Source organism: Callorhinchus milii, unplaced genomic scaffold (assembly GCF_018977255.1).
Source record: "Callorhinchus milii isolate IMCB2004 unplaced genomic scaffold, IMCB_Cmil_1.0 Scaffold1, whole genome shotgun sequence".
In the NCBI taxonomy this organism is placed as follows: Eukaryota; Metazoa; Chordata; class Chondrichthyes; order Chimaeriformes; family Callorhinchidae; genus Callorhinchus; species Callorhinchus milii.
Genome location: NW_024704742.1, coordinates 138,415,181 through 138,431,998, shown reverse-complemented (window position 1 = coordinate 138,431,998; position 16,818 = coordinate 138,415,181). Strand labels below are relative to the sequence as shown.

Genomic DNA, 16,818 nt, shown 5'->3' with positions numbered 1-16,818 from the left:
CAGCTCGGTTCCAAATCCCTGACTGTCCAGCACCTTGGGACGTCCTCCCGACGTGAAAGGCACCGTGTAAATGTCATTTGTTGTTGATGTTGACAGTAATTATTGGAAAGTGCTTTGAGAGATTTTTGACATGATGAGTGACCATCCAAATGTAAGTATTTCTCATTCTCTCTCTCTCTCTCTGGCAGGACGTGTGTGTACGTGCTGGGTCTCCTGGCTAAGACTAAGCCGGGCTGTGATGTGCTGAAGCAGCACTCCTGGGACTGCGTGAGGCACAGCCGCAGGCACCCCTGGCCTGTGGCCCCCGATGACATGGAGCAGCTTTACAGTGAGCTGTGCTCAGTGCCCAGCACCCTCAGCCTCAACTCGGAGTGTGCCAGCTCCCGGCACAACAGCGAGAGCGAATGCTTACCCCAGAGTGAGTGCCCCAGAGTCTCCAACCCTCCCTCCCCTCCTCTCCTCTCTCCAACCCTCCCTCCCCTCCACTCCCACTATTCCACCCCAGAAAACCCTCCACACTGTCCCCACTTCAAACTACTTCAGTGAGTGAGTAGTAAATGTGTGGAACTGGCTGCCAAGGGAGATGGTGGAAGCAGAAAGTGTAGTTTGTTTCAAGAACAAATTAGATAGATTTCCTATGGTTTGAACTTCAACAACACTTGTGTGAAACATTGGAGCTCAGTGGTTAGAGCCCTCGCCTCACAAGCGAGAGGACCTGGGTTTGATTCCTGTTCAGGGCAAAATGCTGGGCAAGTTTCCTTACTCATACGCCTCTGTTTACTCAGCAGTAAGTAGGAACCTGATTGTTAGCCAATTGGTGGTTCACTTTCTGGGGGTAATAATCTCTTCAAAACTTTTAAAAATAATAATAATAATTTGGTCACTCAATCCACGACTGTTTATGGGATGCTGCTGTGTGCAATTAGCTGCTGTGTTTCGCTCACAAAACACACAGTCACTACACTTTACGGTTTATTCTGCGAAGTGCTTTGTGAGACATGTTGAAGACATGATAAGGCGCTATATCAAAAATGCAGGGAACTGGATGATAATAATAATAATAATAATGCTGGGCTGGGGTTTGTTTCAGGCATGTTTATTCTGGAGGATGAACGTTATGGGAGCAGCACCACTAGCACCTTCTTCCTGGACATCAGTGAGGAGGGGGACCCTGGGGTCCCAGAGAGACCCAAAGCCCCCAAAGACAAGGACCGCAGTGCTCTGAGCATCCTCAGCTCCTCTCGCTTTGTCACCCGACGTTTCTTCAACAACCTCACCTCTCTGCCCAGCAAGAAGCTGCGGAGTGGGAGTGAGTCCAAGACCGGGAAGGCGGGCGCTGAGCGTAAGCAGCTGCCCCGGCGCGTGCGGACGGTGACCGAGCCGGCCAACAGCACCGACTACCCGCCCGGCGACGTCTTCAACGGCAGCCGCGGGATGCACAAGAGCCACACGCTGAGCCTCGAGACCTCGTTCGTAGGCAGTCGGGAGCCAGGGAGTCGCGGCAGCACGCACAGCATCTCCGAGTCGGACCTGAAGCGACCGCGGGCACTGGTGGGAGACAATCACCGGGAGCGCTCGGCGGGCGACGGCAGCACCCAGTTCAAGAGCCGCAGCCAGAGCTTCAACACGGACACGACAACCAGCGGCATCAGCTCCATGAGCTCAGTCAGCTCCAGCCCGTCAGGGGAGACCGTGCAGGTGGACACCGACTGTGGGAGTCTGAGCACCATCGTCAGTGCCAGGACAGTGAAAAACAGCCTCTCACTCACACCACAAACCAACCACCTGCCCCTCGCCAAGTCCAGCTCAGTCTCTTTGGTGCTACCCGGCTCCTCACACACTCTCCCCCGCCGCGCACAGTCACTCAAAGCCCCTTCCGTGGCTGCCATCAAGAGCCTGACTGACTGCAACTTCAGCTACACCAGCCCGCGGGACGCCTTTGGCTACGCCACCCTCAAGCGGCTCCAGCAGCAGCGCATGCACTCGTCCCTGTCCCACTCCGAGGCTCTGGCCTCACCAGCCAAGGACGTGCTCTTCACTGATACCATCACCATGAAAACAGGCAGCCTGGACTCCAGACTGACCCCCCGCAGGTATATATACACATGTACACACACACCACAGGTACACACGTACACACACACATATACCCCATACACATACCACAGGTACACACAGACATCACAGGTACACACATAAACACGCATACCGCTCACAAACACATACCACAAGTACACATACACACACAACAGATACACACACACACACACCACAGGTACACATATACACACCCACCCCCCCCCCACACACATACACACACCCCATACATACATACCATAGGTACACGCATACATATAGACACACCACACACACACACACAGCACAAGTACACACATACTACATGTACATATATACACATACACACACCACAGGTAAACGTATACACATACACACACTACAGTTACACACGTATACATACACACCCCACTCACATACACACACCACAGGTACACACTTTAGGAAGGATGTCACACTTTAGGAAGGATGTCAAGGCATTGGAGAGGGTGCAAAGGAGATTGACCAGAATGGTACCAGGAATGAGGGACTTCAGTGAGCAGGAGAGGCCGGAGACGCTGGGATTATTCTCCTGGGAGCAGAGAGGGTTAAGAGGAGACTTAATAGACAAGTTTTCAACATTATGAGGGGATTCAATAGGGTGAACAGGAGAGACTATTCCCACTGGCGGTGGGTCGGGAACCCGAGGACACCGATTTAAAATAATTGTTAAAAGAAACAGAGGGGAGGGGAGGAGAAATGTTTTCACACAGTGAGTTGTGGATCTGGAATGCATTGCCTGAAAGGCTGAGGGAACAACAACAACAACAACAAGATTCCATTTATAGAGCGCCTTTCACGTCAGGAGGACGTCCCAAGGCGCTGCACAGTTGGGTCATGACCCGAGCAGGGGGGAAATGGTCAGGGTGAGGGGAGGGAAGGGAGGGAGCGAGGAGGGGGGAAATGGTCAGGGTGAGGGGAGCTGAAGGCTCGGTCAAAGAGAAAGGTTTTGAGACCGGCCTTGAAGGAGGAAAGGGAGGAAGCGGCGAAGGCACTGGGGGATGGAGTTCCAGAGCCTGGGGGCTGAGAGGCTGAAGGCCCGACCACCGATGGTAGGGCGGTTGGGGCGGGGGACGTGGAGCAGACCGGAGCCAGAGGAACGGAGGGTACGGGCAGGTAGGTAGGGGGATAGTAGGTCGGAGAGGTAGGAGGGAGCGAGGCCGTGAATGGCCTTGTAGGTGAGGATGAGGATCTTGAAATCAAAGGGAAGCCGATTCGATAACTTTTTAGAGAGAAGTAGATAATTATTTGGGGAGGACAAGCTTGCAGAGCTATGGGGAGAGAGCGGGGAAGAGCTGGCATAGACACGATGGGCTGAATGGCCTCCTTCTGTGCTGTATAATTCGATGATTTTACATACACACACTATACCCCTCTATTCCTGTTTTGTACACCCTGTATTCCCCTCTCCCACACTCCTCTGTTTCCCTCTCCTACATCCCTCTTTACCCCTCTCCTATACCCCTCTATTCCCCTCTCCCAAACCCTTCTATTCCCCTTTCCCACACCCCTCGTTTCCCTCTCCTACATCCCTCTCTTTCCCCTCTCCTTCACCCCTCTATTCCCTTCTCCCTCATGTCTGCGTCAAATTTCCTATTAAACACATTGATTAATGTTGATGTAAACACAACTCCCGGCAATGAATTCCACTCTCACACCCTCAAGTCTCCGGGACATTGATTTTGTTGTGTGAAGAATTTCCTCCTGAAATCTCTTATCAGATCTATTACTGGATAGCTTATAATTATGCCCCACTGTTTTGGACTCGAGGTTAATAATAATTTGGTCACTCAATCCAAGACTGTTTGTGGGACACTGCAGTGCGCAAGTGGCTGCCGCATTTTCCCCACAAAATATACAGTCAATTCACTTTAAAGTATATTCTATGAAGCGCTTTGAGATGTCTCGAAGACATGATAAAGCACTGTATGAAATGCAAGGATTATTATTATTATAGTTACCTCTTTCCCTCCCCTCCCTCCCAGGTTTATCAAAGCGCTCAGCTTCGCCTCGCTCGATAAGGAGGATTTATTAAGTCCAATTAATCAGACCACGCTGCAGCGATCGTCCTCAGTCCGCTCCATGGTTTCCAACGCCACGTACGGCAGCACGGACGATTACATCGGCCTGGCTCTGCCAACAGACATCAACGAACTCTTCCAGGTAGGAAGCTCTAACTTACTGACATTCTGGGGCATTGGATTTCCCTCTCTGGTGATATGTGATACATCTCTTAGTCTGTTAAATTTCAAGATTCCTCACACTTGTTTTCAAATCCCTTCACACCCTGGCAACGCCCTCCCTCTCCGACCTGATCACGTTGTAACCCACAACCCACTGCCTTTGCTCGACTGGCTCCGGCCTCCTGCTTGGCTCTCATACCCTCCGTTCCACTATCGATGGCTGCACTTTCAGTCACTACGCCCCAAAACGCTGGAACACTCTCCCTCTATCCCTCTGCCTTGCCCCTTCCTTCCCCATCTTCAGATCTCCACTGAAGACCTTCTTCTTCGTCCGTGCCTACGGTCACCTCCCCCTCCCCACGACTTGATGTCGTGCTCCTCCACTGTCATACTCTGGGACACCGCCTTGCATGAGGGGTGCTGTGTAAATGCAAGTTGTCGTTGATGCTCATTGACTGGCCCTCGATGGCAGCTCTAGGAACTGTCTGACCAGAGACACAGGATGCTGGTGTGTAATAACTGCGCTCATACTTACGCATCTCCAGGCCCACCAACACAGGAGGATAGGGGTTGAAGGGCAGGTAAATGGTAGCCAGCACAGACAGAAGGGCTGAATGGCCTTCTTCTGTGCTGTAAATTTCTATGGTTCTAACACAGTTATATCTTTTCATTGATGGACAACCCATAATGTTGATACATCTCAAACTGCTTCTCAAATGAATTCCTGTAGTTTAGTGGTTAGAGCCCTCGCCTCACAAACGAGGACCAGGTTTCAATTCCCGGGCAGGGCAAAATGTTGGGCAAGTTTCCTTACTCCATGTGCCTCTGTTTACCTGGCAGTAAGTAGGAACATAGTTGTTAGTTGATTTTCCAGGGGTAATAATCCCTTCAAAAATAAATACGTGTGTATAAAGTAATGATAATGTGGTCACAATCCACAACTGTTTGTGGACGCTGCTGTGCTCAATTGGCTGCCGGGATTCGCCCACAAAATATACAGTCAATTCACTTCACAGTATATGCTGTGAAGCGCTTTGAGACGTCTCGAAGACATGATAAGGCGATACATCAAATGCGATGATTATTATTATTATATAACGGGAGGCTACGCTGGGTGAGGGGCACTATGTAAATGTTGTTGTTGTTATAAAGTACTGAGCCTGTGGCTAACAATGGATTAACATGGCCGCTCTCCCCCTCACTCGCCAGGTCAAGGAGACCCCGTATTTCCAGCAGAAGTGCAGCCCCCCGGATGACGAGCTGTTCTTCCGAGTCCACACACCGGTCACAGAAGGTAAATGGCAGTTGTTCTCGGCGGCACTCACACTTCCCTGGCTCAGCCACACCTGGGGCTCACATCCCTCCAACATGCTCAGTCCTCAGCAGCCAGCTAGAGACGGAGCGAGTGCACCAGTCTCCCAGACCAGACCAGGCCAGCGACTGTGTCACAGCTCCCAGTGTGAATATATATGTAAAGAAATATGCTGTAGAAACCACTAAAACATCAGGTCGAATTATTGCAAGCACTCGTTTAACTCGATGTTTAAACTCAAGTTAAGATGATATTTCCCAAACCAGCATTGAAATATTAGGATCAACTGGTTAGATTTCAAAAGGGAATTAATAATAATCCTTGCATTTGGTATTGAGCCTCATCACATCTTCGAGACATCTCAAAGCGCTTCAAAGCAAATTGGGTAGATATTAAAAAGGAAAAATGTGCAGGGATATGGGGTGAGAGCAGGGGAGTAGGACTAGTTGGCAGCTCTTTCAAAGAGCCGACACAGGCACAATGAGCCGAATAGTCTCCTGTTGTGCTGTAAGATTCTGTGATTCTATGATAATGCCATGGGTTGCTCCTATTGCAGGCCCCACCTCGTGCCCCGGCTCCCGGAGTCCCTACCAGGAGCTGAGGCCACAGATCAGCTTCACGGAGGCCATGCTGAAAGCTGCGGAGGGTGTCCCGTCCTCCGATCCTGCAGAGGACACCGGGCTGCAGGAGCACACGGAGGCCGGCTGCCTGTACTGTGCCTGTCTCCACGTCCTGGGCTGTCACAGCAGTCAGTGCAGCCTGAGCCGTGCAGGTGTGTGCCAGCAACATCAACAATACATTACACATACACATGTCGGGAGGACATCCCAAGGCGCCGGACATTGAGGGATTTGCACCCAAGCTGGGGGTCGACATCAGGAGGGGTGGAGGGTGGGGATAGGAGAGTGACTGAAGACATGGTTGAAAAGGAGGGTCTTGAGACAGGCCTTACATAGGAACAGGAGGAGTCTATTCAGCCCCTCAAGTCTATTCCGCCATTCTGTAAGATCATGGCTGATCTGTACCTCAACTCCAATTACCCACCTTTGCTCCATATCCCCTGATTCCCTGACCTGACAAACATCTCTCCACCTCAGTCTGGACAATGTGAATGGATCCAGCAAAATTTGCAAGGGAGGGAGTGAGGCGAAGGATCTATGGGATGGAGTTCCAGAGAGTGGGGGCAGGGAGGCTGAAGGCCTGACCACCGATGGGCCGGGAGCTCGGCCTTCAGCATTCCTAGTTAGATAGATGGATAGATGGATAGATAGATAGATAATTTTTATAATGCCTCATCACATTGCAACCGCTCAGCTTTACTGTCAAATATAGTGACTGTAGGCAAGGTAGTGTTTTATTATAGCAGGATCCAACCATAGCCAAGAGGTAAATGAGCAAATTATCTGGATTTTCAGCCAGAAAACAGGAGAAACTCCCTTGTCTTTTCCCAATAACAACATTGTCAACGTCCACTTCAGTTTAATGGGACTGTGCCTCTGAAAATGCAGCGTTGCCCATGGGGCTCAAACTCATACCCTTCTGGCAAAGAGTGAGAGCGCAAGCGGGACCCAGAACCTTTCTAACCACCACAAACGTGTTGCAGATTTTCCTGACATTCCATACTCTGACTGCTGTGTCCCCGCGATCCCCATCCACACACACCTGGAGGTCACACCTCGATCCAAGATCTCCGGCATCTCAGGCTGCAGCGACTCCGTGTCCCAGGGCTCAGCCAACAGCGTCAAGAGCCTGGACATCGTCATCGGTCAGTGTGACCTCCAATTACAGCGAGCACCAGCACAGACATGATGGGGAGAGAGCAGGGAATGGGGTTAGAGTAGAGAGCTCCAGTGGGGGAGTGAGCACCAGCACAGACACCATGGGGAGAGAGCAGGGAATGTGGTTAGAGTAGAGAGTTCCAGTGGGGGAGCGAACACCAGCACAGACACGATGGGGAGAGAGCAGGGAATGGGGTTAGAGTAGAGAGTTCCAGTGGGGGAGCGAGCACCAGCACAGACACGATGGGGAGAGAGCAGGGAATGGGGTTAAGAGTAGAGAGTTCCAGTGGGGGAGCGAACACCAGCACAGACACGATGGGGAGAGAGCAGGGAATGGGGTTAGAGTAGAGAGCTCCAGTGGGGGAGCGAGCACCAGCACAGACACGATGGGGGGAGAAAGAGAAAGAGAGAGAGCAAGGAATGGGGTTAGAGTAGAGAGAGAGCTCCAGTGGGTGAGCGAGCCCCAGCACTGACCCTGTGCTGTGTGTGTTGCAGGAGTGAAGCCGGTGATGGAGGACACCCCTGCCTGCCGTGTGCTGCTGAGGAAGGAGGTGCTGAGGCTGGTCATCAACCTGAGCAGCTCAGTGGGCACGAAAGGCCATGAGACCGGCCTCCTGACGTGAGCTCTCTCCTCTCCCAGGTTTTGTGTGTGTGGGGGGGAGGGTGTGTGCTTTATATCACTCTCTCTGGAACCTTGGTAGATGGGGTCGGGGTTTTGGGTGAAGACAACAATTGACATTTACACAGCACTTTTCACATCGGGAGAACGTCCCAAGTCAGGGATTTGGACCTGAGCTGGGGGTTGGGATCCAGAGGGTGGAGGGTGGGAGAGGGCAGGGAGGGTGAGAGAGTGGCTGAAGGTACAGTCAAGAGGAGGGTCTTGAGTCAGGCCTTGAAGGAGGCAAGGTAGGGAACGAGGTGAAGGGAGTGTGGGATGGAGCTCCAGAGCGTGGGGGCAGGGTGGGCCGGGCTGGAGCCTGCTGAATGGAGGGAGTGGACAGGTTGATATGACCTGTTGTTCCCTCTCTGGTTCCCTCCTGCCTGCATCAGACTTTGGGTAATACTAACCTCACATTGCAGCCACAGCAATGAAATAATGCAATGTTTCTTAGCACTTTCATAGGCAGTTGCTGTTAAGTACATGAAACACAGCAACTACACAGTAACGTCCCACCAACAGGCATGAATAGAATGATATTTATCTGGAGGATTGTCAGCCAGGACACAGGGACGGAGAGAGAAACTCCCTTCTCTTTTCCCAAAAGTCTCACAGGATCTTTAACGTCAACCTGAACAGGGTAGACGTGACTTGGTTTAACGTCTCACTTGAAGGACGTCGTCTCTGACAATGCATCTCTCTCTCTCGCTCTCTCTTTCCCCGGCGCTGCGCTGGAGTGTCAGCCTGGACTGTGAGCTCAGAGACCCCGACATGTGGGGCTCAAACCTGCAATCTTCTACAGCTGTCGACGTCCAACTAAGCCAGGCTGACACAACACAACATCTAATTGGGGCTCCATGGTGCAGTTTCACACTTTGAAACCCATCGGTTTCACGGATGTCTTAATGCAGCTTGTGCCCTGACCCAAAGTGTGATGTGCTGACTGTACCCTAGGAAATTGGTTGCTTTTTCCCCCTCACAATCCGGGACAAAATAAATTTTCTCTTAGAAAAATATGGGTTAATAAAGGACAGGCAACACGGGTTTGTTAAAGGCAAATCATGTCTAACAAACCTGATAGTTTTTTGATGCAGTAATGGAAAGGGCGGATGAAGGGAGAGCAGCTGATGTCGTTTATATGGATTTCAAAAGGTTTTTGATAAACTGATAAGAGACTTGTAAACAGAATCGAAGCCCCGGTATTAAAGGGACAGTGGCAGCAGATACAGAACTGGGAGACAGAGAGCAGAGAGTGTGGGGAACGGTTGTTTCTCTGACTGGAGGGAAGTGTGCAGTGGTGTCCCCCGGGGGCCAGTATTGGGGCCACTGCTGTTTGTGATCTATATAAATGACCTGGGCTTGGGGAGAGGGAGGACAATTCCCACGTTTGCAGATGATACTGAGCTGGGAAAGTAGTAACCAGTGAGGAGGACAGTCGCAGCCTGTAAATGGCCATAGACAGACTGGTAACGTGGGCCGACACGGGGCAGATGGCGTTTAATGTGGAGAAATGCAAAGTGATGGAGTTTGTGAGGAAGAATGAGGAGAGGCCATATAAGCTGATGGTACAATCTTAAAGGGGGTGAAGGGACAGAGAGACCTGGGGGTCATATAGTAAATCTTTGAAGGTGACCGGACAGGTAGATACAGCTGTTAATAAAGCATCCGGACACGAGGCTTTATAAATAGGGCATAGAATACACAAGTCAGGAAGTCACGATGACCCTTTATATAAATCACTGGTGGGGCCTCAGCGAGAGACTGGGCTCAGTGCTGGGCCCCACACTTTAGGAAGGATGTCAAGGCATTGGAGAGGGTGCAAATATGATTATAATAAAGGGGAGAGAGCGGGGGAGTGGGGTTGATCAGGGCTATGGGGAGAGTGGGGGGGAGTGGGGTTGATCAGGGTTATGGGGAGAGTGGGGGGAGTGGGGTTGATCAGGGCTACGGGGAGTGCGCGGGGGTGTGGGGTTGATTTGGAAGCTCTTCTCAAGGAGCCGACACAGACACGATGGGCCGAATGGCCTCCTTCTGTGCTGTATATTCTATGATACCCATCTCCTGGCGTAGCCCCTGAACACATGACTGTCTCTCTCTAACTCTGGTTTCTGTGTGACAGGATAAAGGAGAAGTTCCCTCATGCGTTTGATGACATCTGTCTGTACTCTGAGGTGTCCCACTTGCTGGCTCACTGCACCTTCCGGCTGCCCTCACGCAGGTTCATCCAGGAACTCTTCCAAGACGTGCAGTTCCAGCCAGTAAGTGACTGACAGATTCTGTGTGTGTGTCTGTGCGTGTCTGTCTGTGTGTGTGCGAGTGTATTTATGTGTACGTATATATGCGTGTCTATCTGTGTGTGTGCGAGGGATCCCCTCTAATTCTTCTATATTCTGGAGAATATAGGCCCAAATTGGTCAGCCTCTCCTCGTAACTCATCCCTGGTACTAACCCAGTAAATCTCCGCTGCACCCCCTCCAAGGCAAGTACATCCTTCCTTAAATAAGGAGACCAAAACTGCACACAATATTCCAAGTGTGGTCTCACAGGGCCCTATACAGTTGCAGCAAAACTTCCCTACTCTTATACTCTAATCCTTTCATAATGAATGCTAACATACCGTTTCCCTTCCTAATTGCTGCTGCAGCTGCAGACTAACTTTCTGTGATTGGTGTACAAGGAACCCAAGTCCCTCTGGACCCTAACACCTTCCAATCTCTCCCCTTCTAAAATATAACCCGCTCTACTGCTTTTGCTACCGAGGTGGATGACTTCTCACTTCCCTACATTATACTTCATCTGCCACCTATCTGCCCGATCACCAAACCTATCTATGTCTCACTGCATTTTTTTAATGTGGTCCTCTGTGTTGGCACTTCCTCCTAGTTTTGTGTCATCCCCGAATTTAAATATATTAACTTCGATGTCCTCATCAAGATCGTTGATGTAGGTGGTAAATAGCTGAGGCCCGAGGACTGATCCTTGTGGCACTCCACTCGTCACATCCCGCCAATCTGAAAAGGACCCGTTTATCCCTACTCTTTGTTTCCTACCCGTTAACCATTCCCCAATCCATGTTAATACGCTCTCCCCAATTCCATGGGCCCTTATCTTTTGGACTAACCTTTTATGTGGCACTTTATCGAATGCCTTCTGGAAGTCCAAATAGACCACTGATTCACCCTTATCGAGTTTACTGGAAATGTCCTCAAAACACTCTATGAGATTTGTCAAACATGACCTCCCTTTTGTAAAGCCGTGTTGACTCGGCCTAATTATATTGTGCCCTAAATACTGCACTACCACATCCTTAGTCAATGATTCTAAAATGTTTCCTATCGCTGATGTGAGACTAACTGCCTACAGTTCCCCATCTGTTCCTTTCCACCTTTTATAAATAGTGGTGTGACATTTGCGATCTTCCAGTCCATGGGGACTGTTCCAGAATCCAAGGAATTTTGGAAGATCAGACATAAGGCCTCCACTATCTCATAAGCTCCTCTTTTAAAACCCTGGGATGCAAACCATCCGGACCGGGGATTTGTCACTTTTTAGTGCTAACAGCACCAATTCTCTACTGATGAAAATTTCCCTAAGTTGCTCCCTGTCCTTATCCCTTTGGTGCATCTCTATAGATGTCAGACTTGTTGTGTCTTCTAGGGTGAAGACAGATGCAAAGTCCCCATTTAGGGACTCTGCCGTGTCCTTGTCCCCCATTACAAACTTCTCCCGTCTCTGACTGAAGTGGACCTACATTTACTCTCACAGCCTATTCCTCTTAATATATTTGTAAAAACTTTTACAACCAGACTTAGTGTTCCCAGCGAGCTTACCCTCATACTCCTTTTTCTCGATCTTAATGAGTTTTTTAGTTTTATTTTGCTGGTTTCTAAAACTCTCCCAATCTTCAGATTTACTGCTTTTCTTGGCAGTTTTATAAGCCTTTTCTTTTAATTTGATGCTTTCCCTACTGCTCTAGTTAGCCACGGATCAATTGCTTTCCCTGTGGTTCTCTTATTCCGCAAGGGAATATGCGACCGCTGAGAATTTTGCACTACATCCTTAAATATTTGCCACTGTTGGTCTACATTTTCACCTCTTAATCTTATTCTCCAGTCTATTTTACCTAAATCTTTCCTCATACCTACAAAATTAGCCCTATTTAAATTCAGAATACCTGCCTCGGATTTAACTATATCCCTCTCTAACTTAATGCAGAATTCATTATTCATCTGTGTGTCTTGTGCGTGTGTCTGTGTGTGAGAGAGAGGAAGGGGGATTGCTGAGTGTAATGGTGTGTGTGTGTGTGTGTGTGTGAGGGGGGTTATGTTATGTGTGACACAGTCGGTGTGCTGTTCGCTCTATATAAGTGTCCCTCTCCTCTCCCGGCAGCTGTACGAGGAGGCTGACACGGTGCTGGTGGTGGCAGTGAAGCCGGGTGAAGCTGAGCTGAGCGCTGCCTCCTGACCCGGTGTGTGAGTGGCCACGGAGAGAGCCTGTGTATCCTCCCGGGATCTGGTACCAACGCACCCATCACCTCCCTCCCTCTCTCGCTTCCTCCATCCCGGGGACAGGAGGCACCACCTCACCCCACCCACTGTCTGACTTATTTATTTCCCTTCCTCCCTCCCTCCCTCTGTCCTGGAGTTGGAGGGATTAACACTACAGCAGGTGTGAAACAGCACAGCCCTGACGCCACTAACCTTCTCCTTCCTTCCCAAACCTTTCCCCTTCCCCGCCCCTGTGCCAGTGAGGGAGACAGGCACAGAGCAACGCCATGAAACTGGGCAGCAGTAGGTCAATAACCTGCATTGAGGTTCCTCTGTGCTGGCACAGGTTTCCTGGTGAGGAGCCAAGCACAGAGGAACCTCGCTGCAGGTCACTGTCTGTGCGCAACATTTGCTGCTCTGACACAAGGGACTGTAGCCAGAGTAGCCATGTGTGTGAGCCGGGAGAATTTCCCCCACAGCCCAGCCCATGGCTCAGCCAGTGTCTGCGCTGTGAGTCACACACACACACACACATACACTCAGACAGACTCAGACACGCACACTCAGACACACTTTTAGAGACACACACAGACACACTCTTAGAGACACACACTCAGACACACACACTCCAAACTCTTAGAGACAGACACACACTCTTAGAGATACACACACTCTTAGAGACACACACAGACACAAGCCCGTGCCAGCCAACAAGCTGTGGGCAGAGGCTGGGAGGTTGAGAGTGAGCTTTGGCCTGACCTACCCATGGAACCAGAGGCCCCCACCCACCCACCCACCCAGCCTGACAGACAGACAGACACCCACCCAGCCTGACAGACAGACAGACACCCACCCAGCCTGCCTGACAGACAGACACCCACCCAGCCTGACAGACAGACAGACACCCACCCAGCCTGACAGACAGACAGACAGACTGCTCTGTCTTGAGGTTTGCAAGATTTGTGTACGATTCTCAAATCCAGTGATAATTTGGAAACAGAAGTTTTCTTCTGTGGAAAATAAACTTAAACCCGGAATCGGATCTGAGATTCTGCCCCACCTTAAATTTAACATCAAAATGGTCTTCCAGGTAAAGACTGGATGAATTTCAGGTCTCAGGAGCTGGAGGTTCCCTGTCCTATTCCCTCTCTCCCTGTCCTCTCCCCTTCGCCCCCACCCACCCCCTTCTCTCTCCCTCCCTAACCCCGGGGTCTGAGGCCAGTTGTAGCCTGTTCTGCTGCCCCCTCGGCTGCGATCGGTATCTGCACCGAGCGGCTGACAGGAGCCGGGAAACTACACGATAAAGACTGTTAGTGACTCCACAGGAGCCAAAGGGGTCAGTTCAGAGCTGAGCTGCTTCTCTTTCAGTGGGGAGTGTGTGTAGCTGAGAGGGGTCCGTGTGTGTCAGCTTCAGTGTCAGTGCCTTCCCTGATCTGATCTCACGTACAGGAGAGGGGGGTAGAATTCAGGGCTGTTGTGATTGTGGCTGATGAGCTGTGGGGAGAGGAGGGGGTGTTTAGCTGTGGGGGTGGGAGGGGGTGATGGAGACCAGGGGTGTATGAGAGGCGGCACAGGGGGCTGAGATATCAGTGGTCACATTAACCAGATCAGACGTTGTGTAAAACCATGGGAAACGGCATCTAACCGTGTCTGTGCTCAGGCCCACTGTGTGTCTACCTCTGTCACAGGTACTGCTGGGAACTCCCTCCCTCCCCCCGGTCACCCCTCCCTCCCCCCGGTCACCCCTCCCTCCCCCGGTCACCCTCCCTCCCCATAGTCACCCCTCCCTCCCCACAGTCACCTCTCACTCCCCTTTTCTCTTATTCCCAATCCAACAACACTAATGGCAACCGCGAGGCCTCACTGTGGTTAGTGCTCTCTGGTGCCCACACTGAGGGCAGCCGGGGGCCCTGCCCCCACACCCCCCCCACCCCCCAACACACACACAGCCCTACCCCCACACAGACACACAGACCTCCCACTAGGAGACATCACCGAGAGTGTTCCCAATACACATTGATTTGTTCAGGGTAAAGCCCTGTTGACTCTTACCCCCATTTCCCTCACTTCCTTTCTCTCCAACTCGCTTCTCTACCTTTCTCCTCTCACTGACTCTCTCTCTCTCTCTCTCTCTCTCTGTGTGTCTGGCTAATTAGATTGGAAAATGAAGGGAGACATAGGCCAAGGTTTGCTCACAGGTGAGAGGTTTGACCCAGCGTTGTGCTGTGTTACGTGGGGGACAGAGAGAAACGGGGGGGAAATCTGACAGCAATGACCAACACATTCACACCCATCGACCCAGCATTTGTGGATCTGTCTGTTTGTTTTCTGATAAGCTGCTACGTTACTCGGATGTCCAGTGTTTATAGGTCACTGAACACCACACGGGATTTATATTGTATACCTGTAACATAGAGAATTCAACAGAAGAAAGAAGAAATTATTTATATTTTCCATAAGAGAATATTTCATGAAGCTGTGTATAATTTAAATAAAATGCAAAGCGAAGGCAGTGTCAGGGTTTTTTTTGCCCAATTGTGGTTCCTCTGTATAGTGTGTACAGTTTGTGTTTCTGGGCATCTCTCTTCTGAACATTCACTCTGATCAAAGGGGTGCGTTAATAAAAGTACTGAAACGCACTTTCCTGGCGTCCAGTCCTTATTTACTGTCAGTCTGGTTATTATAATAATCCGTGTGTGTTATATACTGCCTTATCTGTTTGTACGTATTTCCACGACTGTTTGTGGGACACTGCTGCGCGCAATTGGCTCCTGTGTTTCGTCCACAAAGTTATAGAGTCAATTTACAGTATATTCTGTGAAGCAATTATTATTATCCCCCATCAAAACATGTCAGAGGGTTTATTTTATGTGTTAATTACAGATTAACTACAGTGGGGCTGTATGTGGGCGGGGCCTGTAACAGGTTATTAATCCTTGAATTTGATATATCTCCTTATCAAATCCTTGAGACGTATCAAAGCGCTTCACAGAATATACTGTAAAGTGAATTGACTAAATTTTGTGGGTGAAATGCGACAGCCAATTGTGCACAGCAGTGTCCCCACAAACAGTCGTGGATTGAGTGACCAGATTATAATATTTTTGAAGGCATTATTTCCTCCCAGAAAAGCAATCCCCTGATTGACTAACACCCGGGTTCCTGCTTATTGTTAGGTAAACAGACGTGTGGAGTTAGGAAACTTGCCCAATGTTTCGCTCTGCCCAGGAATCACACCCGGGTCCTCGCGCTTGTGAGGTGAATGCTGTAACTACAAAACTACAGGACTCCACAATCATTTTACAATAAGAAAGTGATGATGTGGGTATTCGCCTTTCTCTCATCCCACAACAGGAGAAACTGAATGGTGTTATTATTATTGTCAAGTGAAGTGACTGTAGGCAAATGAGTCAGGCAATTTGCACACAGTAATAATAATAATCCTTGTATTGGATATAGCTCTCAGGTCTGAGACGTCTCAAAGCGCTTCACAGAATATACTGTAAAGTGAATTGACTATATTTTGTAGGTGAAATATTGTATTGTCCCACAAACAGCCATTAAAGTGAATGAGCAATTGTTTGTGGGGAATTTTGGCCAAAACACCGGGAGAAAAACTCCTTCTGCATTAGTAATATTGGATCATTAATATCCACCTGAACAGGAAGATGGATATTCAGCACCGCTCATATTGTAGTGCTTCCCTTCAGCACTGCACCAGAGCATCACTACAGCCATCAGTACTGACTCAGTGGCTCAAACCCACATCCTGAAACTACAACAGTACAACTGAGACTTAATGAAAATAAATAATAATTCTTGCATTTGTTATTGCGCCTTATCATGTCTTTGAGATATCTCAAAGCTTCACAGAATATACACAACGATAGACAGAATATATGCAAGGATTATTATTACTAATACTGTGCAAATTGACTGCCTCAATTGCCTGCAAAGGGTGAGCCTTCCACCACTCTGCCCCCACCCTCTGGACCTCCATACCAGTCCTTCCATCTCGCCCCCCTCCCTCACCCCCCTCCCTCGCCCCCTCCCTCGCCCCCTCCCTCGCCCCCTCTCTCACCCCCTCCCTCACCCCCTCCCTCACCCCCCTCCCTCACCCCCTCCCTCACCCCCTCCCTCGCCACCTTCAAGATTCATCTCAAGATCCTCCTCTTTGACCGCGCTTTCGATCTCCGTGCTTCCCCCCCCCCCCCCGCCCTCAGCAGCTCGGGTCTGTAACTCGGCTCTGGGATGTCCTCCCGACGTGAAAGGCTTTACACGTGGA

At 50.1% G+C, this 16,818-nt stretch overlaps 1 protein-coding gene across 1 annotated transcript in view; it reads left to right on the top strand.

Moving 5' to 3' along the window:
• LOC103190028 (rapamycin-insensitive companion of mTOR) overlaps positions 1–13,061 on the top strand; it is an 82,505-nt gene extending 69,444 nt beyond the window's left edge. Inside the window, exons 30-38 of the mRNA XM_042336190.1 lie at positions 189–418; positions 1,091–2,093; positions 4,101–4,278; positions 5,508–5,592; positions 6,167–6,382; positions 7,214–7,375; positions 7,884–8,007; positions 10,166–10,304; positions 12,436–13,061. Of these exons, the coding sequence (XP_042192124.1) occupies positions 189–418; positions 1,091–2,093; positions 4,101–4,278; positions 5,508–5,592; positions 6,167–6,382; positions 7,214–7,375; positions 7,884–8,007; positions 10,166–10,304; positions 12,436–12,510 (2,212 nt within the window). The 3' untranslated portion in view covers positions 12,511–13,061. The remainder of the gene's footprint in view (positions 1–188; positions 419–1,090; positions 2,094–4,100; positions 4,279–5,507; positions 5,593–6,166; positions 6,383–7,213; positions 7,376–7,883; positions 8,008–10,165; positions 10,305–12,435) is intronic.
• Positions 13,062–16,818: the final 3,757 nt, after the last annotated feature.